This window comes from Drosophila sechellia, chromosome 3R (genome assembly GCF_004382195.2).
Source record: "Drosophila sechellia strain sech25 chromosome 3R, ASM438219v1, whole genome shotgun sequence".
Lineage (NCBI taxonomy): Eukaryota > Metazoa > Arthropoda > Insecta > Diptera > Drosophilidae > Drosophila > Drosophila sechellia.
Genome location: NC_045952.1, coordinates 22,594,068 through 22,619,173, shown reverse-complemented (window position 1 = coordinate 22,619,173; position 25,106 = coordinate 22,594,068). Strand labels below are relative to the sequence as shown.

The following is a 25,106-nucleotide window of genomic DNA, read 5'->3' as shown; positions in this document are numbered from 1 at the left end:
CTGTGGACAAACTGGCGAAGGGGAGGCGCCACCCCACAGTGGGACGTGCTAAATTTGGAAATGGAAATTAAGTTAGCGCCAAAAGAAAGGCGGGGCACACAGGCGCAGACGAAGGCGAAACTTGGAACAGTCGCCTCCAATATGGCGTCAGGTGGTGGACATCGAGGAGGTGCTTCCAGCAGGGGGCTCAGCTCAGTGGGTGTTTGGCCTGAGGGTCTTGGGTGGTTCGGTGTTCGTTCAGGGCTGAACATAAATTAAACTCCACTTGACAACAAGGAGCTTCGCAGTTGCTGCTCCTGCTGTTGCTGTTGCTTTCCCAGCTCCTGTGGTTGCTGTGGTGTTTTTGTTGTGCTTGCTCATTTGGCTGCCACCACCCTGCTGTTGTTGCTGTTGTTGTTGTTTATTGTCGCACGCTAAACAAACAAACACTTGATTACACGCACGTACACCCACCCACTGGCCACCACCCGAAGAACCCACATCCCCCGCCATTTTGGGCAATGTGCTAATGCGCACAAAAAGCAAATTTACATTTAGTGCTGCATATTTAAGGGGGCTCCTCGGTCGTCCTTTGTATCCTTAATAAAAACTACAAAATCCTTGATATCGATTTATGCCATCTGCATTAATCAGTTTATTTTTGGTGACATATATAGCATCTATTCGATTTAGATTTGTTGAGCTGCAAAGTTTGCACCAATTCCAGGCATTCCAATTTAAAATAATAAACTCAGGACGAAATTCAGAGAGAGAGTTGCAAACAAAAGTTGGCTCCAGATTGCAATTAAATTTAACTCGGTTAAACGCACTTGGACTAAATCCAAAGAGCTGAAATACACCCCCTGGATTATATATGTGAAATATATATATATATAAAGCACAGCGTAGGATAGCAGCTTAAATCAGATCGCATAAGTTGGCAGCTTTTAATGAAGGAGCAGCGTGATAAGGAGCCGAGTGGAGGAGCTGGGATGAGCTGGGCTCAAGCTTCGGGAGACGCCTTCGTCGACGTCCGCCGCTTCATCAGGCGCCACTCAAAATCCTCAACTTTAGCAGCAGAGTTAAGTCGCTGCCAGCTTAATCCCAAGTGCCTTCGTCCTTCTGCTCCATCCTAACAATCCCCGCCAACCCGCTGCCCATTTGCCTCCATCAGTCCTTTCGACAACTCCGACTGCTGCTGCTCCCTGTGCGTTTGTCGTTCTGCTCGAGTTGATGAAACGAGCGAGTCCCAGGGCCTAAGTCCATGTATTTATGTGTGCCCTAGGTTTCGTGGAGCCATGAAACTTTTCAGTCCACACGGATTGTCTATTTTTAAGGGGCAACGGTGGGGATGGAAAACTGGTTGGTATGGAATGGAATGGGATGCGATGTTGTGTGTTTGGCTTGTGGGTGGCTTTGAGAATGTCGCTTGTCCCTCCGACCTCGAGTCATAAATTGGGCACAGTGGCAGCATAACAATAAGTCACAAACACACGCCACTGTTTGCTCCTTTTCCCTCTTCTTTTCATGCATAAATTTAGGAGAGCGCCAGAGGGGAAACGCTTGACTTGGCAACGGTCTGGGTGCCCAGATCCCACGTCCAGTCTCAGATCCTCCAAACTGCTGCTATGTGTCCGAACTGGGGAGCAACTTGGCAAGTTGGCTTGGCTGGCAACGGGCGACGTCGTCATTTGTGCAAACATACGACCATTGTAAACAAACATGGCCAAACGCTTAATGCCAACACACAAACACTCCTCCAAAACACACGAAGGACCCGGCCATAAGCTGTAAGTTAAACCGTTAAAATTGGTTTACACATCCATGGCGAAGGTGGGAGAAACCCACCCACAATATGGGGGGGAGCAAATTGCAAAAGGTGTGGGGGTGTGTGCAGAGTGGAGTGGAGTGGAGTGTGCCACTGACAACAGCAACCATTGTTGTCAGATAGTTGTTTTTATCCATGCCGCTGTCGTTGCTCCGGCTATCTTATCTCTGTGTGTTGCTGCCCCGTCCTGTTCTGTTTGGTTCCTCTGCCACTTTGCCAACAAACAAGGAGTTGGCCAAGTACTCGAGCACCGCCCAAGTACAGTGGTAATCCGAGCTGCAGAGACGCACAAGTAATTGGGGCGGAAGGCAAGTGAAATGGATATTCATAAGCGCATATCATGAAATCAAATAAAGATTGTGGTACATATGCATAAATGGATATGATACATAAAATTACGTATACGCACGGTATGGCAGAGAATACTTTTGATCAGATGTGTATTCAAGAATAGAATACCACCATATTTCTTAGCTTAAACCAAGTCAGTATCTACTTTATGTGACCTCCAATGGCGAGCTTGGTACTTGTGTGTACTGCTGTCCCAGCCGAGATCCAACCAGCCATCCAACCATTCTGCTTACTCCTTCGCTGTCACTTAACCGCACGCGCCTGTAAGCAGGCAATACATTTTAACGGCAATGGAGACCGAGCATTCAGCAGGATGTGTAGGGAGCAGGGAGGATGAGCATGTGGCAGAAGGTGGGTTGCTCATCACTTATGGCCATTATGTGATTGTCGCTGCATGGCAGGCGCAAAGAAATGTATGTAAATCCATCCACATTCTCTCTGCAATTCCGAAATGTATGTGTTCTGATGACGACAATCTGGATGAGGATGATGATGATGTTGATGAGGACAACGTACCTGCTGCCTTCTCTAATTTGCATATGCGAGCGACAGAGCGCATCTGCAACCCACACACTTTATTTGTATGCAGCCATAAGCGAAGCTAAATGTATTCCAAATGCTAAAATACCAGGAAGGGCGTGTTTTGGGAATTATATACATATATATATATAGTCTTAAAGGACACCTTCCAAAATTAGCAATTAAAGCTATATGAGCAATAGCCAGTGTAGTTTCTGTTGCTACTCTGGCTGCGCAACCTTGTGCACCACCACCCACATCAACACCTATTCCCATTGTTGACTGTCGGACGCAATTTGCAATGGGGGCAGAGAGTCCTTGATGGTTCAATTTGCAGCCAGGCATCCATTCTCGCAGCTGAAATCAATGTGTGGCCGTGTGGGTGTGCGAGGGTGTGTGTCCTGCCACGCCCCTGATTGAGTTACATGCTGCATTACCCATGCAACCGCCCCCGTAGTCATCCTCGTGATCCTAGCCTAGCCGGTGGGCTCCTCCTCTACGAGGAGAGGGATTTGCGTAAGCGAACCACATAAATAGTATATATCCCAGTGCCGTCACCTGCAGTTCATAGTCAATTGTCCCCCAGTCAGCCCACACACACACAACCCACACCGCCCACCTGAAATGAAAGGTCGGAGACGGGCGGAGACCACAAAATCCCCAGCATACGCCGAGTCCGGAGGTGAGCGGCACATTGGGCTATGGGTTACAGCACGTGTCCTCCTGTGCCGGCTGCTTTGCCAACATCTCGCTCGTCCAGGCAATTTGCTGGTGCGGTTTGTCCTAATGCTCCGCTCGCTGCTCCCGTGCCCTCCGTCCATTCCATTGCTGTCTCGTTTCCCTGATGGATGACCATCAAAATTCCCACCATTATCGCCCGCTCAGCCTTTTGTGCGCCCTTTTGTTTCGGGCTGCTCGATTGCCAGCCTGAAGTTGACCGATTAACTTGCCACGGCGACACAAAAGTGCCCTGTGCCCTGTGCCCTTTGCCAGCTTTTCATTCATAAACAATTCCATAAACAAATTTTAGTTAAAATTAGAAGCATGAGAGGGATGAATTGGTTCTCCTGGGATTTTACCACCTAAACTTTGCCTGAGCAATATTTCATTGGAGCTGTGGTGTTCAGGAACTGGTTTGCAATTACCTATTGAAGTTAAGAACTGAAATGAATTAATCAATATTAATAAAACAAAATTGCCTCCTATCTAATATATATTTAATCAAAACGGAAGTAGTTGCCTGATTTAGCTCTTTCCGGGTCTGTTTAGTCGACCTTCACTCAACCGAAATCATACATTTTAAATTTTGTCCTGCTTCCCAGATGAGCTGCTGGCCAGAAAGGCAAACAGTTTCGCACGGACTCCGCTGCGCTTCAATCTGCAATCGCCAGAGATGTCTCCCTGGGAGACGAACTAATTTGCATACATTTTGAACGCGTTGTTGTGCTTCCTTTGTTTTCGAAAAGAGGGAAAACGGGGCAATCGCGGAAGTGGGGATTGGCTTATTGGGTTGGTAGGTGGGTAGGAGCTGTCCCTCAATTAAACTGTCATGTCAAAGTCAGTCGCGTCAGTGGTGGCGGCATTGAGGAATAGCGATGGCCATCGGGGTTATCGGGAAATCTGTGGGGTCTAGATGATGAGGCTGTATAGTGTCGGTTCCATCTTTTCCCGTCTTGTCTGACGCTGCTTTAGCTTTTACAGCCTAGTCGGGCCCGGCACGTCACTTGGATTTTAAGTGCCAGCCTTGGGTACACAACCCAACCCAACCCAACACAACCCATCCAACCCAATCCCATTCTGTTTGGCTCTGGATCAATTCAATTTGCTGCTGGTGGCCCTTGCTATTTCAGGCCTAGTCGCCAAATGGCAGCAGCTCAGCCGCCGTTGCCTTTTGACATTTCGAATTGATTCCCAGCGATTTATGTATATCATTTCCACCCACACATCGCATCCACACCCACATCCTTACAAGCACATTGTTCGTGGCTGTGAGTATGGTTTTTGGACCATGCAAATAGCAGAAAATTATCCTGATTTTGCGGTATTTATTTCGTTTGCATATTGTTGCCTTTGGGCAGATAAATATTTATAATTGGGTAAATCTCTAGACCAGATAAATGCAAAGAGTCGATTATTGAAATACAAGTACTTATGGTACTGTAATTACAATAAATAAATATTATATATATAAGCAGATTTTCACTTCGTCTAAAATGCCAGATTTCCGCATTCATTTGTTTCGACTTTCTGCTGATTTTAAGCACTTGCACTCAGTTGACTTTAAATGCAAAACTCTTCCTTCGCAAGGACCATTAAACCAGGAAAATTCTCTAATGAGCCTTCAGCAGTAAAAGCCAACATAAACGAAACGAGTTAGGCAAGGAACATGTTTGTTTTTGGGCTAACCACACGTGCTCAAAGTTTAACTGCCACTGGCAGCAGTTATGAATGAGAGGTTCTAGGTCACCAAGTAATTGAATACTTAACCCAGTTATTATGTGTCAAGGTCGTGTTAAATAGTGTTTAATCCAACGGAAATCACCTGTTCCCAATTGCCATGCAATATTGATAAATGAATAAATTTAATGCCTTTCTATTTTTGACTGACTCCTCATCCTCTTCACAATGAGAGATCAATTGAATGGCGAACTCGTGGGAGGGCAACTATTTTTAAACATTTGTGTGGATCAGGAAAAAATGCTGTGACGCAAATTACTCGATTTTCACACTGCGAGAAAAGGCTTAGGTATTCAAGTAAACTAATGAATATTTTTCAATATTTACTGGATTTTAGAGAAATTATAATAAGTATTGTAATAGCTTAAATAAGAGTTTTTAGTAAGTAAACCTTTTTGATAATGCTCCGCTTTTTTCTCTGTGTGGGATGTGGCTTGATGACTGGTCAGTGGGTGGCAGGATATCGCGAATCTAGCTGATGTCATCAGCCAGAGGACAAGGACCAGTGGCTTCTGTTTCTCTGACGTTTTCGTCTTGCTTGCCTAACGCCAAATTAAATAAATACAAAATGTTTTTTTTGTATATATATTTTGTTGTTCGCCATCGCTCTAATGAAATTCTACCACGCGCCGCACTTGGAGTAGGCGATGAATGAATGTGTGTCCTCCTGGTCTGTCCTGGTGGGTGAGGTCCACGTCTGTGGTCTGGGTATTTGTGAGCAGCTGGTCATAATGAGCCACTTGAGTGGCGCACACGCATGCAAAAAGCATTCGAGGCTAAAGTCGTTCTCTGGCCGGTCGGTCTGTCGTTATGTGGTTCGGTGATTCCAGCGCCATCATCTGGCCTTCGACTAGAGACAATGCCAAGGAGCACGGACGGAGGTTGTGGCGGCAAGGCCAGGAGGATGCTGTGGGACGGAGGTGTGAATGCTGGGTGGGTGGTTGTGTGACATGAGCTCCACTTCCTGTTGCTGAACCTTTGGCCACATGCACATGGGAAATAACTACTAGGTTATATGGATATATTCGGAAATGCCATTCCACTAAGCCGCTATATTTACTACGAATTCTAGCTGCTCTTGGTAGCACGTTTTATAAATGCATTTTCTTCGAGTGTACTGCATCAAATACTGTCCCACGTGTACGGATATTCCATATCCGCTTCTCGTTTATCGCATTGCCATTGCCAGGACGTGTTTACAACGCTTTCCATTGGAAGACGCGTAGAGAGAGTATAACAATTTGCCGCAGCTACTACAGTTTGATAATCATTTAACACTTTTCCGTGCATTTCTCGCTTTTAGATAAAAACCGAACACAGCCGGCCAATGCATACAAATGAGCGAAGGAGCCCTGGAGTCACGTAGCCACCAGGACGCACCTCATCCCTTGGAGCAGCGGCAGAGCGGTCTGGACCAAAATTAATGGATCCCACGAGCGGCGGAGGAGCATTTTCGGTGTTCACACAAATTAAATTCCATCAAGTTTATTTGCTGTAATTTGCCTTATTTGCCTAATTTAATTTGCCCACCCTTAACCCTTTGTGCCCCCAACACGTGTTGCCAGGTTTACAACCATTTGCCACTTAGAAGCGAAACAATAGGCCTATAGACAACTACACTTGGACACCCATGTAAATAGTCATTATAATTATTATTGTGGTCTACGCTGGATTAAAATTCAGGGGTTATCCTAGGAAAACCGAAAGTTGTAAACATAAATCTAATATTTATTACGAAACTTCATATGTGTGCATCTTGCAAATGCTATGATTGCAAAATTAAAAACGAAATACAAAGCAAAGAGACGAAAGAGCAGAGGGCAAATCTATTAATTAGTAATTATTATAATGTGATGTTATATATATAAATCAATCTTTAACAAGAAACCTAAAGCAAGTAAAGCAGAAAAATAAAAAATATACAAAACTGTTAACCAACGTAACAAATTTCACTAAGTAGATTTTTCGAATTAAATTTAAATTATAATAAATAAAAATTATAGCAAGAAAAGCAGATAAAAAACAAAAGAACTTTGCTGTAAACACGATATAAAACTGCGTTTTTCTACTAAAAATGAATATGTAAAATGATTTTTCAAACTTAGATTACCTACCCCATATTCCTAATTATATAAAAACCAATTATACATATATAAATTACAAATTCTATGTAAATGTTGTGCGTATATAAAGCAAAGCGTAGAATCCCACATTCAAAATCTTTCAGTTATTTATTATGTGTGTGCTATATCTTCTCTATGTATACATAAAAAGAGCGCTTGGCTTCGACTAGCTAACATTTTGGGCCTTAAACCAACCTACTCAAGCCGGGGCCTTGGTGTTCTTCTTATTACCCAGCATTCTTCAGATCGATATATCTATATACCCCTGGGGAGGGGAGCAACCCACACACTACTCGTTATTCTATATCTACGTGAATGTGTTCGTTTCTAAACTTGTAAAAAAGCACGCTCCCCTCTCCGCTTAGACACGAAATGTTTGTAAAATATTGAATGAGAGAAAACGATGGAAAATACGAAATTAACCTATAATATTAATACGATTTTCGAGAGTAAAGGAAGAAAACATTTTAGTTTTTCTACTTGAATCGCATTTCTTCCACTTTTCACCAATCAAATTAAATTTACATGAAAAAATACGATACGAAGAATTGAATTTTGAGTCTCTTCAATCCTCAAGCTCAAAACCCAAACAAAATTAATACAAACTTAAAAATAATGAAGTTTCTAGGTTCTATTATTTAGTTGTCTTGTTATTTATATGTTTAGCTTTAGTTCTTGTCTAATTTATTTATAAGTTTTGGCTCCGCAATAAATATAGACAATTATATATATTTTTCTATTATTTGTTTCATTTTATCATTTATTGATTGTGAACGAAAAAGGAAAAAAAAGAATCTTAGAAAATAATAACAAATGAAATGCTAAATTTAAGCGCAAAAGTTCAATTAATAAAAATTAGAATTTTAATATTAACATAATTTGGACTATTTATATATACATACGCATATATATACAACTCTATATATGAATAATTAGTAACAAATCAAATCAATTTCCATAACAACCGCCAGAAAAAAATATAAAAAAAATATATATATATATTCTTAGTGACGAGTGCAACAAAAATCACTCGTGCAATTGTACTTTAAAATTGAATAAAATTCAAAAGGAAAAAAAATTAACAGTGGAGGTGGAAAAGGAACAGATGGAATGGAATAGAGCGTTACGTGCAACTCTGTTTTGCGTAGGGTTGCCAACGCCAACTTGCAGGCAACCTTCAGAAGAGGCCAGCAATAGTCGAAACACAAGCAGACGCACTCACACACATGGCTTGAGATCAGGAGAGCGAAAGGGACAGATAGAAAGCAGTGGCTTCAGCGCGATGTTGAATTGATAGATTGATGATTATTTTTGGTGAATGTGTCGTGCATTGGGAGCAGCAATTGCAACAATAATTCCAGGCATATCGAAGCATTTTTACTCAGCACTCAGACGACAGCAATCAGCGAAATCGGCAACCAAAACTGATGGCAATAACAAGCAAAAGATAACCAATTCGGGATCAGAGAGCGAAGACAAACAGGATGATGGAGAAACCACACACAGAGACACAAACATACACACACAAACACCATCACAATAAAGGACGAACGCATACAAGTAAATACTTAACGGGATTCACATATGTATATTCAAGAAGCAATAATGAAAGTATATTTCCAAGTATGATAAAACAACCAAGAAAGTCGAGAACTAACATGAATAAATATTTATACATATATTTTAATTATAGTTACAAATTAGCATATATATAAATTATACAAACATACAAACATATATACCGAAGATAGTCCAAATAATTTAGCAAAGAATGAAACCAAACGAAGTAAAGTTTAATATTTACAAAATATTAAAATATCAATGTGCAATTTAACAAGCGTTTAAAACACCACACTGACACAGCCACACAAAAGTAATGCTACACCTATATATACACACATATGTAAACCGATTATAAACATTATATATGCGTATATATAAACAAAGTCGATACGAACTAACGATCCATTTAAGAACAAGAGAGAAGGCGAGCGACGAACTTTAGTGGCGTAAAACAAATTAGTTTTGTGTGCGCACACGATCACCACAGTAAACCCTACTTAAAAGGAAATCAAAATTCAACTAACAAAACCACACGAAACCAAGCCGCGCTAAATGCTACAAAAAGCGGTTCAAGTCAAGTTTTTGAGCAAATACTCATAATGGTTAAAAATGTTTAAATAATATAATAACAAAAGCAAAAAAAAACAACAAAAAATTAATTAAAAACCAACAAAAATCCGTAACAAAAACAAATTGCATATTATCATATATTTTCTCTCTTCTTAGACAATTTAGTTAATTATGAAAAGTAATGAAAAAAAAAACATTATACCTAAGTGTTAGTCTTATACATAAAGAAATGTATGATTAATAAATGCAGAAAAAGAAAATCATGGAACAGCAGCCGATAAAAGTAATATGTGAAGAGCACAGTAACAGCAAACAAAGAAGTGAAAACAAATTAAAAATAAAAACCAGCAAAGAAACAAAATCGAAATGAGAAAAAACAAAAGTTAAATTAAGAAATTAGATTTGCCTTTGTGTTAATATCAAGTGTGTTTTCTTATTACCATTATTATTATAATTTTTTCATTTCCAATTGGTCAGACGTGTGAAATGATTTCCTTACATATTGATTGAGAAATAAAAAGTATTAAACAAAAAAAGCTATACATGGTGTTTTTACTTACTCAATTCTCCCTCGATATGGCATGGTTTTCTCGGATCATTAATATAATTTAAATTAACTATTTCTAACTTATATATTCCGTTTCGCCCGCAGGAGGATAGCTTAGCAGTATGGCACCGGACTGCCACTGATATGACCAGTACAACACGTATCCGTGATACGTTACGCAGGATATTAAATATACCTCTAACAACGGCAATGGAGTATAAGATACACTGTGATAGCCTTAAATATGTTTCAAAGTAAGTATGCGGAAGGTAATACTTTAACTGCCAACTAGACAAGCTTGTAGTTATTAGAGAATTTTCGCTAAATTAACTAATTAACTAATCTGGCAATTCGAATACCACCTGTACCATACGCAGGCCGAGACGTCAAAATCATAAGCTGGGAAACCATCTTTATCGAAATCGATACGGCTTTAATTCAAGATACGGAAAATCATGATACAAAAACCCAACTCGATTATCAAGATATTAGTGAAGTGAATTAAAAGTTAATTAATGGTTTGGGATGGGAACCAACGGTGGCCATCATACGATCTTCCAATTAAAGAACCAACATTCTTCTTCTTCCTTTATTTACAGTAATAAAGGCCCATTGAAAAGCTGAAATTCAGTGAATAACTATAAACAAAAGAAAAACAAAAACAATAATTACACAAACAGATAATATAGGTCGGTAGTGAAAGCAGCAACAGACACAACAGTTCATCGACAGCACAGGACACGAGTTACACCAACAGCAAGCACAATGAACCATCCTGGACACACTAGAAGAACATCATCATCCCCAACGGAATCAAAACAGCAACCATGAATGCCGCATCGAGAACGAGGACAACCCGAAGATCAAATCCACAGAAAGGCAAATTAATATTTAAGCGCTAATGAGACAAATCTTTGTATTTACAAGTGTGTGTGTATATATGAAACGCCATAAACATTTTAGTTCGTATGTATAAAGTATAAATTAGGCATTCCCTATTAAAGAAAATCAGAGACCCCCTAACTGCCCAGAAACCGAAGCCTGAAGCCTGAAGCCTCTCGAATCTGGCTTAATCGATCCTATTTAATTTTCTTTAGTTTACCAAACCTTATCTCAATCTCCCACAGTAGTGCCCTTGTATCGTAGCCTTATCGATTTTCGCCATAGCCGGCAGGCAGCCAACACACAAAAGTTAATAATGAATCAATGAAACTGACACACTAACTAGCCGATGCAATATTTATCTGTTTGCAATGATTATTTTAAATTAATGATACAAACCGAAACTGAATAATCAAATTGTTTGTTTTTGTTCTTGAAGAAATACAAAAAGTTTTTTACGTGAAGAAAAAAAAAAGAGAAAAACTAAAAATTGAAACTAAAAGCAAAAACCCAGTTGTTTTACATATACCCAAAACATCCATCCATCAAGCAAACCATAATTTCACACATCCGAACACATTTTACTTTCTCCGGTACAGTACAACCAACGCAAGCCTAAATAAAGGAAACTATTAAAGTTGCAGAACATATTTTCAAAACATCTAAGTGGTTCCTATCTTTCTTTGAGGTAAGTATAATTGTCGAATTACTAGAGTGCAATGGAATACTTTAAAAAATTGTACGTCTACACATCTACTGGCTTTATTAATTGGAAATCCCGAGATTTACTTTAAAGTTACATCTAATACTTAAAATACATCCGACATATGAACTTTACGTGTCCTCGAAAGTTGTCAAGTCCATTATGTAAACATTTGATACGAGACAGTCGCCTTCCTGGAAGTCAAGAGTAAACCCAATTTAGATTTGCCTAAACTTACACCAGTTGCGTACGTACCCCAGGCGTTATGCCCACAAGAGCATCAGCATGACCATAGAACTCTTCCTTCAGGGAAATGACGATGGTCTGCAGGTTGGTTGTGTGATCCCTTATATACGAAGCGACTTTACCAATATTCGTGTTGTCCAAGGCGGCATCAATCTCGTCAAGGACAAAGAACGGCGCTGGGTGAAAGCTGTATAAAAATATATTAATATTTGCTCTCAATATGTGGCACGTTATTATATCTGCATACCTGTGGGTGGAGAAGAGCAGAGCCAAGGCTGCGATTGTTTTCTCGCCACCACTCAAGTTGTTCATGGGTTGGAACCGTTTGCCTGGCGCCACACAATTGTAGTTAATACCATCCAGATATGGTTCCTCGGGATTGTCGGGACCGATATAAGCCTGGGCTGCCTCGTTGCGAGCCAATTTCTTGTAGATACCGTCAATGGCGTCCGATATGTGCTGGCAACACGCAACGAAGCGCGAGGAGCGCTCGTTCTTAACCCGTTCAAATGCCGCCTTGGCCCTCTTTGCTTTCTTTCGCGCGTTCTCAAACTCCTCATTGGTGGATTGTACTTTTTCCGTTACGGCATCGAGTTTCTGCAGTGCCTTCATGTTGGGCGTCTGTATGCGCTCCAAGACGTCCAGCTTGCTTTGCAGGTCCTTTTGAAGCAATTCGTGGGTCTTTTTGAAAGCGGAGTCATCCTTCAGCTTGGTATACTCTCGTGGTAGAGATGAATAGTCAACTTCAATACTGAAAATGAATCAATGAAGTACTTTAGTTCAGTTGTTTTTTATGTTGTGATTAAATAAACTTACATATTTTCCATCGCTGAAGATGTGGATGGGACATCTGGATCGCTTTGTCGCACAGCGTCGTCCAGCGAGCCGCGCAACAGTGGCACCACAATGCAATCAGTCTACATAGTGAATAATATTATAACATTATAATAATAGTTAACAAATAATTACTTCAACTTACTTTGGCTTGCAACAATATGTTCTGACGTTCGTTTTTCTTGGCCTCGATCTTAGACTCTACCGCAGATAAATGACTGCCCACGTTATGGATCTCCTTGGCTAAGTTTGCCACATCCTTGCGGGCTTTAGATATGTCCTCTTCCATGTCATCCACGGCTTGCTTCTTGGCCTGCTTGTCCTGCTTGAACTTTTCCATTTTCTCCTTATCCTCGTCGATTTCCTTCAAATAGCGTGCCTCAGCCAATTTGAGACCCTCTAGGGCATCTTCCTCATCCTGCACGCTGCGCTCCCAGCGCTCAACGTTTTCTGGGAAGGCACGTATTTTAAACAATTTAATGGCATATTATTTTGTATACTTACTTTTCGTGTCTTTCTGTTTCTCGAAGTCCAGCTGCGAGTTTATGGAATCAATCTGCTGCTCGAACTCAGCCCGTTTACGCGCTCGCTCTTGCTGCATGACGAGCTCACGCTCCTCGTACTGTCGTATGTTCTTCACGCCCAAGCGACGGCAGAAAGATGCATACACTTTGTCCTCCACGTTGTTCATGTTCTCTTTGATTTCCTGGATGTGCTCCTCGCGGTTTTGCATACGACGCTCGATCTCAAGGATCTTGGGCTGCAAAATTAGGATAGACAAGATTATAAATTAGGTTTAATTTTGTCACTTGAAAGGGAAACTCACTCCAAAATCGTCCAGCTGCGATTGGACTTGCTGCAACTGATTATCATACTGACTAATTGACTTCTTGGAGGACTCCAAATCGACCATACTATATTTAAGCCTGTTTTCAAGACCCTTGATCTGCGACTCCACAGTGGCGAGCTCACTCTGCTTACGTGACTTTTTCACCAGCTCCTTGAGCTCTTCTTGGAGGCGCTCCTTCTGCATTTTCAGCTGAGCCATGTGCTTCTCGTCCCATCGCTTGGCTTTGCGGGCCAGATCGTGACTACCGCCAGATATGAGACCCGATTTCTGGTAGAATGTTCCGTCCAGAGCCAGAGCGTCGAAACGTGATCGGTCTATCTCGTAGGCCACTTTCATGGCGTCCTCGGGAGTCTCACAGACGAGAGCATTGCCTGTGGCGAAAAGCACAGCCCGTTCGATCTCTTGAGGCTCAAACTTTAGTACATCGAAAACCAATCGCACGTTCCGCGGGTCGCTGATGTTACGAAGTCGTTCCTTCAGAGGCTTAACTTGAAGATAGTCCAAGGGCAAGAAGGTTTCCACTTCCAGCATTTGTTCCTTCAAGATCTATAGAAGAATTGTAATATATTAATATATATGTAAAGCCCAGTTGATCAACTGAAACCCACCTGAATACAGTGTCGAGCCGTCTTCTCAGTGTCCACAATGATGGCTTCCATGAACTTGCCCAAAACTTTGGTGACGGCCACATTGTAGCGCTTGTGCGTGGGCTGACACATGTTAATCATACGGTCGTACACTCCCGGAACTTGTTTTTTGAAGAGCTCCACCACCTCCTGCTTCTTTTTCCTACGAGCATCCTCGTGCTTGTCGCTCTTGGCATCGCCCAGTTGATCGCGTACGTCCTCCAATTCGCGTTGCTTTTCGGCAATCTTCTCCTTGGATGTGCCAACATCTCGCCTGAGCTCGTCCTTGATCCGGTTCTGTTCCTCCAAGGCAGCCTGTGATGATTTGATGTGATCCATCAGTTTGTCTCGACGCTTTACAGCTTCCTCGCGCTGTAATGTGAGCTTCTTGAAGGACTCCTCTACGGAGGCGCGACGATTTGTCTCCCCATCGAGCGTGTCCTGTTCGGATTTTTGCTCCCGGTTTACTGAGTCCAGCTCTGAACGGTACTGCGTAGCTGTGGCTTCCGCCTCCTGCTTCAACCGATCGTACTCTTGCACAAGGCCCTCTTCCATGTTAACGCTTTTGCCGCGGCGCTGCGACTCGTTCTCGATCTCGTCCTCAAAACGTTTTTTCAGGGCCTCCACATCAGCCAGCTGCTTCTCCAGTTTCCGTATGTCCGACTGATGGGCATTGTCCGCCTCCCTGGCAGTTTCCAGAGTCTTCTGTAGGGAAATGAGCTTCTTCTTGCAGTGGGTAACTTTCTCTTTGGCCTTGATGTAAAGGGGCCTGCGTTTGTTCATCTGGGTTTCAAACTCTCTGATTTCCTGATCGATTTTGGCCAGGTCTCGGGTGATTTTTCCGGCGTCTTTCTTCTTTTCGCGCAGGATTTCATCGGCGGCTTCTTTTCGCTGTTCGACTGCTTTAACTTCCTGCTGCCTCACCTCCAAATCGCTCGTAAACTTCCGGATGTCCCTTTCCACGTGGAATAGCCTAAACAGTTGATACTCCACTTGTTTTTCATTCTATTAGAATAAAAAGATGTTACTAATTGGATAGAGTTGACAGAATACAGAGTCATACGTATTCGTTTTGCAGGCGAGTGTAGCGATCAGCTTCCATCTTCTCGTGTTTGGCCTCTTTTCGTTCCGCCGCGATGCCCTTCTTCTTTTGGTAAGTAAACTGGGTCTCTTCCTCGGCAACAATCATTTCTTGTTTGAGGCGATTATAGTCGTCCTTAAGCAGGCCAGAACTGGAAAAGTGAACACGGGTTAAAAAATCACGATTTTAGGCAAACAATTAAAATTTACCCGCTAATTTCCTCAAATAGAGCAGTGCGTTCCTTGGGTGTCTTCATGGCTATGTTCTCCACAGCTCCCTGGAATACTAAAAAGTTCTTGGCCTTAACATTGATGCCAATCTTCTCCAGCTTGTTCAGGTACGTGCTGCTCGACACGCTCTAAATGGGAGATTAAGAATTAAGTGGCTAATAAGTGGATTGGTTGTCAATACGAACCTCTCCATTGATGCGATATTCCGAGGAGCCGCCAATAACAGCCCTCTGGAAGTCCATGTGGCGCTCCTCGTTGAGCACAAACTTGGCGGTCACGTAGCAACTGCGGGAAACGGGCTTGCCAATGGAGGAGCCATGGATGAGGTCGTTCAGGCGTTTTACTCGCAAACTGCTGGTCTTCTCGCCCATAACGAAACTGATGGCATCCATGAAGTTGGACTTGCCTGATCCGTTGGGTCCAATAACAGCGTTGAATTGCTTCAGAGGACCCACAACTATGTGACCGCGGTAGGACTTGAAGTTCTCCATTTCGATGTACTCCAGGAAGGCCGTCTCGTCGTCCGGCTTGCGGACGGGCGCCGTCGCCACCCTTTGGGCCACATCGTCGTCCTCTTCGGTCATTCACACGTTCGGTTGCAACAAATACCAAAGAAAAATAACAATATGAGCGCGAAATAAATTTTTTTTCTCTTATGACAGTATGACCGTATCCGGCTAACGCCACCAATATCAGACGCTAGAGATGGCAAGACTTAGAAGACAAAGTATCGATGGGATACATCAGCGATAGTCAAATTCAAATTAAACACAATCGATTATTATTGGTCGCCTTTGTTTACAAAATGCAATTTGTAAACAAAAACATTTTTAAACTAATGAATAATTTATAATCTTGGGCTTATGCAACATTTTCGATTTAAAACAACCAACACTGCATTTTCCAACAGATTTTTCTTCATTTCAGGATCTGTAATAATAGACCTTTAAAAGGTTATGGAAATCAGAACTATATATGTATATATTAGATATGTATAATTATCTATAATTGTACATATTTATAATTATACATATTTATGTATATATATCTATGCACACTGAGATATTTGGCATTTGCTCTTGCATCTTAAAATTCGCTATTTATAAACACATTAAAGATTGTGCCGATCTACGAATTATTCTATATATCCTGTATTTATAGCAGCACGTTTCTTTAAATTTGTGGAATTAAATAATTGAAATAATTAGGTTTCGAAAAGTGTGTTCAACTTTTAATCTAATTGTGTGTCATATTCTGCAGAGGAAATATTCCAATTAGAAGAAAAATACATATGTGTATTGGAATATGCACATTTAATTATAGAGACATAAAACAAAAATAGAATCTAAAAATATGAATGGCGTAACGTATCAATACGCAAATCAGCCAAAAATAGCTTGCATACGAATTTAGTTTAATGGCCACTTAAAGTGCTGACCTATGACAATAAAAAAAAAATATTGCTCTCGAATTTTCCTGAACTTTTACTCCTTTCAACTGACAATTTTCCCTGCGAAGTACACACTAGTTGACTCGCTCGCACACACACGAACTGACTGGAATGTTCTGGCCCTTTCTCGCAGGGAAATCTCGAATTTTCCCCTCCCGGCGATTGGGTATAAATAGCGGCGCAAATTTCCCAGACGCTACATTTGAAATCAAACAGCCAAAGTGAAAACACTTCAGCAAACGAAAAATAAAAAAAACAGTTCAGAGTGACAGTTGAAAACTGAAACTTCTTTACCAAGTGAAAAAATAGAAAAGCAAAACACAAAGAAACATACAATTAAGTGAAAACTATCCACAAGAAAACTCATACAAGTTTAAACCACAAATCAAAAGAAATAGCCAAAATGCCAGCCATTGGAATCGATTTGGGCACCACATACTCCTGCGTGGGAGTCTTCCAACACGGAAAAGTGGAGATCATTGCCAACGACCAGGGTAACCGTACCACTCCATCGTACGTGGCCTTCACCGACTCGGAACGCCTTATTGGAGATGCCGCTAAGAACCAGGTGGCCATGAACCCCAGGAACTCTGTGTTCGATGCCAAGCGTCTGATTGGGCGTCGTTTTGACGATTCCAAGATCCAGGACGACATAAAACACTGGCCGTTCAAAGTGATCAACGATAACGGCAAGCCAAAGATAAGCGTTGAGTTCAAGGGCGCGGATAAGTGTTTCTCTCCCGAGGAGATTAGCTCGATGGTACTCACCAAAATGAAGGAAACTGCAGAAGCCTACCTGGGCACTACAGTGAAGGACGCTGTCATCACTGTGCCGGCCTACTTCAACGACTCCCAGCGCCAGGCAACAAAGGATGCCGGTGCAATCGCTGGCATCAATGTGCTCCGCATCATCAACGAGCCAACAGCGGCGGCTCTGGCCTACGGCCTGGACAAGAATCTGAAGGGAGAGCGCAATGTGCTTATTTTCGATCTGGGCGGTGGTACTTTTGACGTCTCCATCTTGACCATTGACGAGGGATCCCTGTTTGAGGTGCGCTCCACTGCGGGAGACACCCATCTGGGTGGCGAGGACTTTGACAACCGCTTGGTTAACCACTTTGCCGAGGAGTTTAAGCGCAAGTACAAAAAAGATCTGCGCTCCAACCCACGCGCACTGCGTCGCCTTCGCACTGCAGCCGAGCGCGCAAAGCGCACCCTTTCCTCCAGCACGGAGGCTTCTTTGGAGATTGACGCCCTGTACGAGGGACACGACTTCTACTCGAAGGTGAGCCGCGCCAGATTCGAGGAACTTTGCGGTGACCTCTTCCGCAACACACTGGAGCCAGTTGAGAAGGCACTCAAAGACGCCAAAATGGACAAGAGCCAGATCCACGACATAGTCCTGGTTGGAGGCTCTACTCGTATTCCCAAGGTTCAGAACCTGCTGCAGAACTTCTTCGGCGGAAAGACCCTGAACTTGTCAATCAATCCGGACGAGGCGGTGGCCTACGGAGCAGCCATCCAGGCAGCAATTCTGTCGGGCGACGAGAGCAGCGAGATCAAGGACGTTCTACTGGTCGATGTTGCCCCACTCTCGTTGGGCATAGAAACCGCCGGCGGGGTGATGACCAAGCTGATTGAGCGCAACAGCCGCATTCCGTGCAAGCAGTCCAAGACCTTCACCACCTACGCCGACAACCAGCCGGCGGTGACTATTCAAGTGTTTGAGGGCGAGAGGGCTCTGACTAAGGACAACAATGTATTGGGCACATTCAACCTCACTGGCATTCCGCCCGCACCCCGTGGAGTGCCCAAGATCGACGTCACTTTTGATTTGGACGCAAACGGTATCCTAAATGTGACCGCCAAGGAGCAGGGCACTGGCAACGCCAAGAACATTACCATCAAGAACGACAAGGGTCGTCTTTCGCAGGCGGACATCGACCGCATGCTCAGTGAGGCGGAGAAGTACGCCGAGGAGGACGAGCGCCATCGCCAACGGATCGCCGCCCGCAATAAACTGGAGACCTATGTGTTTGGTGTAAAGGAGGCGGCCGAAAATGGTGGCGATCGCATCAGTGCAGCCGACAAGAACAGTATTCTGGAGCGTTGCAGCGACACGATAAAGTGGTTGGACAGCAACACCACCGCCGAGAAGGATGAGTACGAGTACAAACTGAAGGAAATGGAACAGTTCTGCAGCCCCATCATGACCAAGATGCACCAGGGAGGTGGAGATGGCCAGCAGGCTCCAAACTTTGGACAACAAGCAGGAGGTTACAAGGGTCCCACCGTCGAGGAGGTGGACTAATTCAAACGAAGTCCTCCTATGTTGATCTCATAACCAAAAATACTCAAATATCTAAAAATATAGTTCCAAAATGCTATTAAGTATTAATAAATATTATATATGACTTGCCAAAGCACATAAAATTTGTTTATTTTTAAAAATGAGTAATCGGGTTGTTTGGGGGAACTGGAATTATTGTTCCAAAATAATGGATTAACCAGGATAGCAATGTTATTTACTTGGGCAGGCCTTCTCGTTCGGCCCAATCCAGCCAAGATCCCTGGTAGTTCTTTACATTCTTGAATCCCAATGCGGCGGCAGCTTCTGCAGCCTTAAGGCTCCTTTTGCCAATCTTGCAGTGAAATATAATCTCCGTTTCTGGCTTCGGTTTTTCCCGGCCATATTTGGATTTAAAAAGCTGCTCACTGGCCGCCAATTCCTGACTAACCACGCCCAGAGGAATGTTGATGCTGGCGGGGATTTGTCCGGTTTCCTTCAGCTCCTCCGGCTCCCGGACATCGATGAGCAGTTTCTGTGGTTCGCTGGGCAGTTTCTTGACCACGTCGTAGTCCACGATTCCAATTTGAGGAGCCTGGCTGTAGAACCGCTGGAGAAGATTGCTCTGAGTATTCCTGGCAGTGCTGAGCGCGATCTGGGATCTAGCGACCCTCAAGGCCATCATACAGCGTCGCATCATCGTTTTAATGTGCTCTATAAACAATTATATTCAGAATAAATACCAATATTACGTAAAATCACAGAGAACAACAAATGAATGCCGGCTGTCAGCTGTCTAACAAAGTTCACCTCGATTGCACAATGAGGTGAATTTAAGTGAAGGTTCACATATCGAATTGGCGCGAACTTTTAAAAATATACCGAACAAATTTATTGATAAGTATATATGGTGTAATATGATAAAATAAAACAAGTTTCTCGTGTGTTTTTTCACAACGAATAGCTTTGAAGAGTTGCAATTCCACGACCAATACTTTTCTTTAAACATTTACAGCACTGCTGGCGCCAAATTCAAAATGCCCTTATTGACGCCGACGCCGATGCCGATGCTCGATTCGCAATCAAATCGGTTGCCATGGCGAATAATTAACACTCACGGACTTCGTGGAGTGTGTGTGTCAAGGCCAGGAACCAAATCACCAGTCACCGCCTGATAAGTTCAACGAACAAGATTCCCGGCGTCCGGGCTTGATTGAATCAATTAAACGGAATGGATTGCGATCCCGGATTCTGCGCTGAAGTAAACACTGGGTGGCGCAAGGCATAGACGACGTCATCTTGACGTTTGTTTCATTTTCAGGTTCACTGATAGCGTGGATTCCGCAAAGGAGGTGAGTGTGGACGCCGGAGCGTTATTTGGCCCGATAAGCTGGCCACAGACATAAACTTAGTCTTTCTGAATCCTCAGCAACGAGGGGTTCAACGACTGCGTTTCAGCCTGGTATCTCTTATCAAAACGTTCCCTGATAACGCCCCACCTCAACAATCGGAGTTCTACTTCAGAAGCGCGTGCCTGAATGAGTTAATTGATGGATGGTTTGTTGTTGTTCTCAAATATATTTCGACGTTTATTGTATAAAATATAGCTTAAAACTACTGAAATGGCAACAATACACAGAGTTAGCTTCGCAGGATGTTCATAAAATACATTTGCCTAGGACACGAGCGTCTAATGCTAATACAACAAGTGATGTGAGCAGATGGGGGACAGGACTTTGCACTGATTCGGTACATAATTGTGGCTCCTATTTTCATTTGGAGCCGACGATGTGGCCAAGGGACTCGCCAACGCGGATCTTCTGACCGGCGATAATATCAAATTTGAAGTTCTTTGGCGCCTCGAAGAGCAGGACTATGGTGCTGCCCATGTTGAACTGGCCCACTAGATCCCCCTTGCCGAACTCCTTGGGCGCATCTGTTAGTTCCTTGTTCAAGACCAGTTCGTCGTACTCGTAGGTGCTGGGCGGATGCTTGCCGACATTGAATCCAGTCCAACGGTTCGTCTTCAGATCGGCATCCATGTAGATTTCGACGGATCCCACGTTAGTCGCACCCACGGCGGTGTAGGAGAAGAATCCGTGCTTCCACTGGCCCATGTACAGCACACGTTCGTTGAGGCAAAACAGACCAGGCAGCCAGCCGGCAACTTTGGGGCTCACGGACAGCAGTTCGCCGGAGAAGTGACGACGAATAGTGGGCTTCCAAGCGGTAGGAGAGTGGAATCGGTGGTAATCTCCGGGAGCCAGATATATCACGCACTGGTACAACTCCGTAGAACCATCGCTCTTCTTTTTGAGGGCCTGAGCATAGGAGGCACCGGAATTGGCCTGCTCCACAGTCTCCAGTGGGCCAAGGAAGTCCTCGATGCTGTAGCTAACACCCTTGACCTGCTCTATTAGCGAGTCCGAGGCGCTGCCAAAATGTAGAACCTTACCGTCGGCAGGGGAAACCAGTGGAGCCTGCTGATCGATGACACGAACGCCCTCTTTAAGTGGCCTGGTAAAGAACTCAGCCAGACTATTGTAGTGCTCATACTCCGGATACATGGCCTCGCTCAAATTGACATCAAACGTGTTGGAATACCATCCGTAGACGTAGGGACGCAGACTGGGAGGCAAGTAGCAAGCGGCCAGCCAGCCCCAGCATCGGCTGATTATGCGCAGTGGCAGGGAGCAGTAAATGCGCGACTGGAGCTCGGACGCTGTCCGAGGTTTTCCTTCCCTTTCGCAGCGATTCTTCTGCAACTGCCACTCGATGGCGCCAAACACACAGATGCCCATGGGAGCCCAACGCAACAGGAAGCCCGTCCACCGTGAGAGTATATTGCGCCGAATCTGAGCTAACTCCTGACTAGGATTCGGTTGTTGTTTATGTTGCGGGCGCCGGTGGTGTAATGGTGCCTCCTTGGAGGCTGGATTCGAGGAGAACTGGCGCAAGTGACGGGCCACCGGCAGACTGGCATTCTGAGCCTGCGGCTGTGGTCCTTTAATGGTCTGGAGCTGTTGCTGGGCCGGCTGATGCTGCTGCTGCACCACCTGTCTGAGATTGCCGGCCTTCAGCAGGAAGCGCCCACGAGGTACGAAGTAGGAAACCATTGTTGCTCTCTCTATTGATAAACGGCAGCCCCCGCCGCACTAATCACGTAATCACGTCTGCCTATATGCCCAGATAAAAATGGCACGATGTGGAACTGGTCGCGGCTTCTGTTTTTCGTTTCTGTTTGTTTAATTTGGCGCGATAAATTCGGTTGGCTTCTGAGTGACTGAGCTGCATAAATCCGCAAATCTAAAGACTCAGACGGAACCTAGGAACAGTTGCAAATCAAAACACTAGCATTCGGTGAAAGGATTTTGGTTCAGTAGGCACTCTTGTGTCAGAATTTAAATGCTCGTGGGAGGAGAAGTTCTGGACGCTTCAATTCTTGCTTCCGTATCGCTGTGCCGCCTGCAAGAGACTGAAAGTTTTCAATGGGTCGTCAAATGCGAAGAGGCTACAATGTGACCACCGACAGTGCTGCCAGCTTTTGAAAGCTAGATTAAAAGCGACCAATTTCGGGCTGCCCCATTGCTAGAAATTTCGAGCTTGATAACGGAAACTTTTCAAAAACAAAATTTTCCTTAGCAATTATGTAGTTATTCAATACATATGTCAGCTTTAAGTGCAAATCTTTATCAGTTTCTCTATTTTAATTATGATTTTACTCCACTCTTGCAATTTCTTTGCTTATCAATGTTTGTGGCTCAACTACACTACAAAGATTGCAAAAGTCAATGTCCTTAACCTTTAATACTTTGTCTATATGTGGGGTGCTAAGTACGTCATTCCAAATTTTTTTAAAGTACTTCCTTCGCACAATTTACCTAATCTTATTAAAACTGACGTGAATAGCTTTTTGGCACATTGTGCTATCATTTTTGGTAAAGGTATGTTTTACGCTAAAGTGAGTTTAAAATGGAGTTGACAAAAAATTTAATAGGTCCTTGCATATCAGGGTTGTCTTTTAGCCCGTTCGCTCACTAAAAACTATTATTTGTAAAAATTGTATGTAGGCTCTTGCTCTTTGCTACTATTAAATATTTTCTATAGCTAAAATAGCTAGGTTGGCAGTACTGGCGACGGCACTCCGTCTAATGTTCTGTCGCTTACCAAAACAAACCAAAAGCCAAACCCCTCGAGTTCTCTCTTATCAGCGAGAATTGTGGTCAAGGCCTGCAGCTCTGCGGCACGCTTAAGCCTCTCCGGCGGACACAATTAGGCAATGTTTTTGTTTAAAACTGGTTTTTTGTTATTTCTTTCTTTTTTACTGTCCCAGGTTGTTGTTGGTTGACAATTTACTGTCCGATTAACTGCGCCATTTTTCCACACTCTTTTTCGGATGGGGTGGCAACTCTGGTAGAATTTGCCAACAGCTGATGGATTATTTGTGTTTTTACACTCGGTGAAAGATTTAATTGTATGCAAAAATCGAAGGACAACAAACAGCAACGACAATGAGCGAGGCGGAAAAGCAGGCGGTGTCCTTCGCCTGTCAGCGATGCCTGCAGCCCATCGTCCTGGACGAGCAGCTGGAGAAGATTAGCGTGCACGCAATGGCGGAGTTATCATGTAGGTGATGGGTGATACACTTTGGAAATCCTTCTAATAATTCACTTCTTCAGTGCCCATCTACGGAGACAATGGTAACAAATTGGACCCGCAGGACGCCAGCAGCTTCGATCACTTTGTACCGCCCTACAGGCTTACGGACTCCATAAATGGCACTGGTTTCATGCTGGTTTCTGATGGCAGGGACAACAAGAAAATGAGTGCTGCTTTTAAGCTGAAAGCGGAGCTGTTTGACTGCCTCTCCTCCAACTCTGAGATTGACCATCCGCTGTGCGAAGAGTGTGCTGACTCCATGCTGGAAATCATGGATCGGGAACTCCGCATCGCTGAGGACGAGTGGGATGTGTACAAAGCTTATTTGGACGAACTGGAGCAACAGCGTATAGCACCCAACGTTGAGGCCCTTGACAAGGAGCTTGACGAACTAAAGCGCAGCGAGCAACAGCTTCTGTCGGAGCTAAAAGAGCTCAAAAAGGAGGAACAATCGCTAAATGATGCCATTGCCGAGGAGGAACAGGAGCGAGAGGAGCTGCACGAGCAGGAGGAAAGCTACTGGCGCGAGTATACCAAGCACAGGCGTGAGCTAATGCTCACCGAGGATGACAAACGAAGTCTGGAGAGTCAAATTGCCTACTCGAAACAGCAGCTGGACAAACTGCGCGACACCAACATATTCAACATCACCTTTCACATCTGGCATGCCGGGCATTTCGGTACCATTAATAACTTTAGGCTGGGGCGATTGCCCTCTGTATCCGTGGACTGGTCAGAGATCAACGCCGCTTGGGGCCAGACGGTGCTTCTGCTCTCTGCGCTTGCTCGTAAGATAGGGCTCACCTTCGAGCGGTATCGCGTGGTACCCTTTGGAAATCATTCGTATGTTGAGGTGCTCGGCGAGAACCGAGAGCTCCCGCTTTATGGCAGCGGCGGATTTAAGTTTTTCTGGGACACCAAGTTTGATGCTGCCATGGTAGCTTTTCTCGACTGCCTCACCCAGTTCCAGAAGGAGGTCGAGAAGCGCGACACCGAGTTCCTGCTGCCCTACAAGATGGAGAAGGGCAAGATCATCGATCCCTCCACGGGAAATTCCTATTCTATTAAGTAGGTTTAGATATAGCAAAGATTTTTCCAATAATAATGATGGTTTCCTTACAGAATCCAGTTTAACTCGGAGGAGCAGTGGACCAAGGCACTGAAGTTCATGCTGACCAACCTAAAATGGGGATTGGCCTGGGTTTCTTCACAGTTTGTGTCACCGTGATTTTTCTTTCTCTTTAGTCTTTAAAATGTATATTTATAAATTTCTTAATTATCCCCATAGTATTAAATCTAAATCTTTCAAATTTTAAACGAG

At 43.7% G+C, this 25,106-nt stretch overlaps 6 protein-coding genes and 1 long non-coding RNA gene across 9 annotated transcripts in view; 4 read left to right on the top strand and 3 right to left on the bottom strand.

Moving 5' to 3' along the window:
- The window catches only part of LOC116801529, a 31,669-nt gene extending 23,681 nt beyond the window's left edge, over positions 1-7,988 (top strand). Inside the window, exon 2 of the long non-coding RNA XR_004362074.1 lies at positions 6,438-7,988. This is a non-coding gene — a long non-coding RNA (uncharacterized LOC116801529). The remainder of the gene's footprint in view (positions 1-6,437) is intronic.
- Positions 1-11,236, top strand: part of LOC6607676 (eukaryotic translation initiation factor 4E type 2) — a 42,408-nt gene extending 31,172 nt beyond the window's left edge. Inside the window, exons 3-4 of one of the 2 annotated variants that reach the window (XM_002032405.2) lie at positions 10,043-10,191; positions 10,537-11,236. In XM_002032405.2, the coding sequence (XP_002032441.1) occupies positions 10,043-10,191; positions 10,537-10,561 (174 nt within the window). In that variant the 3' untranslated portion in view covers positions 10,562-11,236. Of the gene's footprint in view, positions 1-10,042; positions 10,192-10,314; positions 10,508-10,536 lie in introns of those variants that run through there. The other variant, XM_032721778.1, reaches the window with a different exon arrangement.
- A 320-nt stretch (positions 11,237-11,556) lies between these two features.
- On the bottom strand, positions 11,557-16,074 carry LOC6607675 (structural maintenance of chromosomes protein 1A). The gene is made up of 11 exons (XM_032721764.1): positions 15,575-16,074; positions 15,369-15,517; positions 15,142-15,310; positions 14,061-15,083; positions 13,429-13,998; positions 13,107-13,362; positions 12,748-13,052; positions 12,585-12,685; positions 12,016-12,519; positions 11,778-11,955; positions 11,557-11,716 (listed from the first exon to the last, which is right to left on the bottom strand). Exons 1-11 carry the CDS (start codon positions 15,971-15,973, stop codon positions 11,654-11,656), a joined length of 3,717 nt encoding a protein of 1,238 aa, XP_032577655.1. The 5' UTR covers positions 15,974-16,074; the 3' UTR covers positions 11,557-11,653.
- Positions 16,075-17,179: 1,105 nt separating this feature from the next.
- On the top strand, positions 17,180-19,277 carry LOC6607674 (heat shock protein 68). Its single transcript, XM_002032403.2, has one exon. It carries the CDS (start codon positions 17,243-17,245, stop codon positions 19,148-19,150), a length of 1,908 nt encoding a protein of 635 aa, XP_002032439.2. The 5' UTR covers positions 17,180-17,242; the 3' UTR covers positions 19,151-19,277.
- LOC6607673 (rhodanese domain-containing protein CG4456) lies at positions 19,249-19,919 on the bottom strand. The gene has a single exon (XM_002032402.2). It carries the CDS (start codon positions 19,824-19,826, stop codon positions 19,365-19,367), a length of 462 nt encoding a protein of 153 aa, XP_002032438.1. The 5' UTR covers positions 19,827-19,919; the 3' UTR covers positions 19,249-19,364.
- Positions 19,920-20,684: 765 nt separating this feature from the next.
- LOC6607672 (phosphatidylserine decarboxylase proenzyme, mitochondrial) lies at positions 20,685-23,461 on the bottom strand. 2 transcript variants are annotated; one of them, XM_032721775.1, is made up of 2 exons: positions 23,294-23,461; positions 20,685-22,601 (listed from the first exon to the last, which is right to left on the bottom strand). In XM_032721775.1, the coding sequence occupies exon 2, from the start codon at positions 22,240-22,242 to the stop codon at positions 20,899-20,901; it is 1,344 nt and encodes a 447-aa protein (XP_032577666.1). In that variant the 5' UTR covers positions 22,243-22,601; positions 23,294-23,461; the 3' UTR covers positions 20,685-20,898. The 2 variants fall into 2 exon arrangements, with proteins under 2 accessions (XP_032577666.1, XP_002032437.1); XM_002032401.2 differs by having other exon boundaries at positions 20,685-22,591.
- A 58-nt stretch (positions 23,462-23,519) lies between these two features.
- LOC6607671 (beclin-1-like protein) lies at positions 23,520-25,102 on the top strand. The gene is made up of 3 exons (XM_002032400.2): positions 23,520-23,752; positions 23,806-24,853; positions 24,908-25,102. The coding sequence occupies exons 1-3, from the start codon at positions 23,638-23,640 to the stop codon at positions 25,011-25,013; spliced, it is 1,269 nt and encodes a 422-aa protein (XP_002032436.1). The 5' UTR covers positions 23,520-23,637; the 3' UTR covers positions 25,014-25,102.
- The last annotated feature ends 4 nt before the right edge of the window (positions 25,103-25,106 follow it).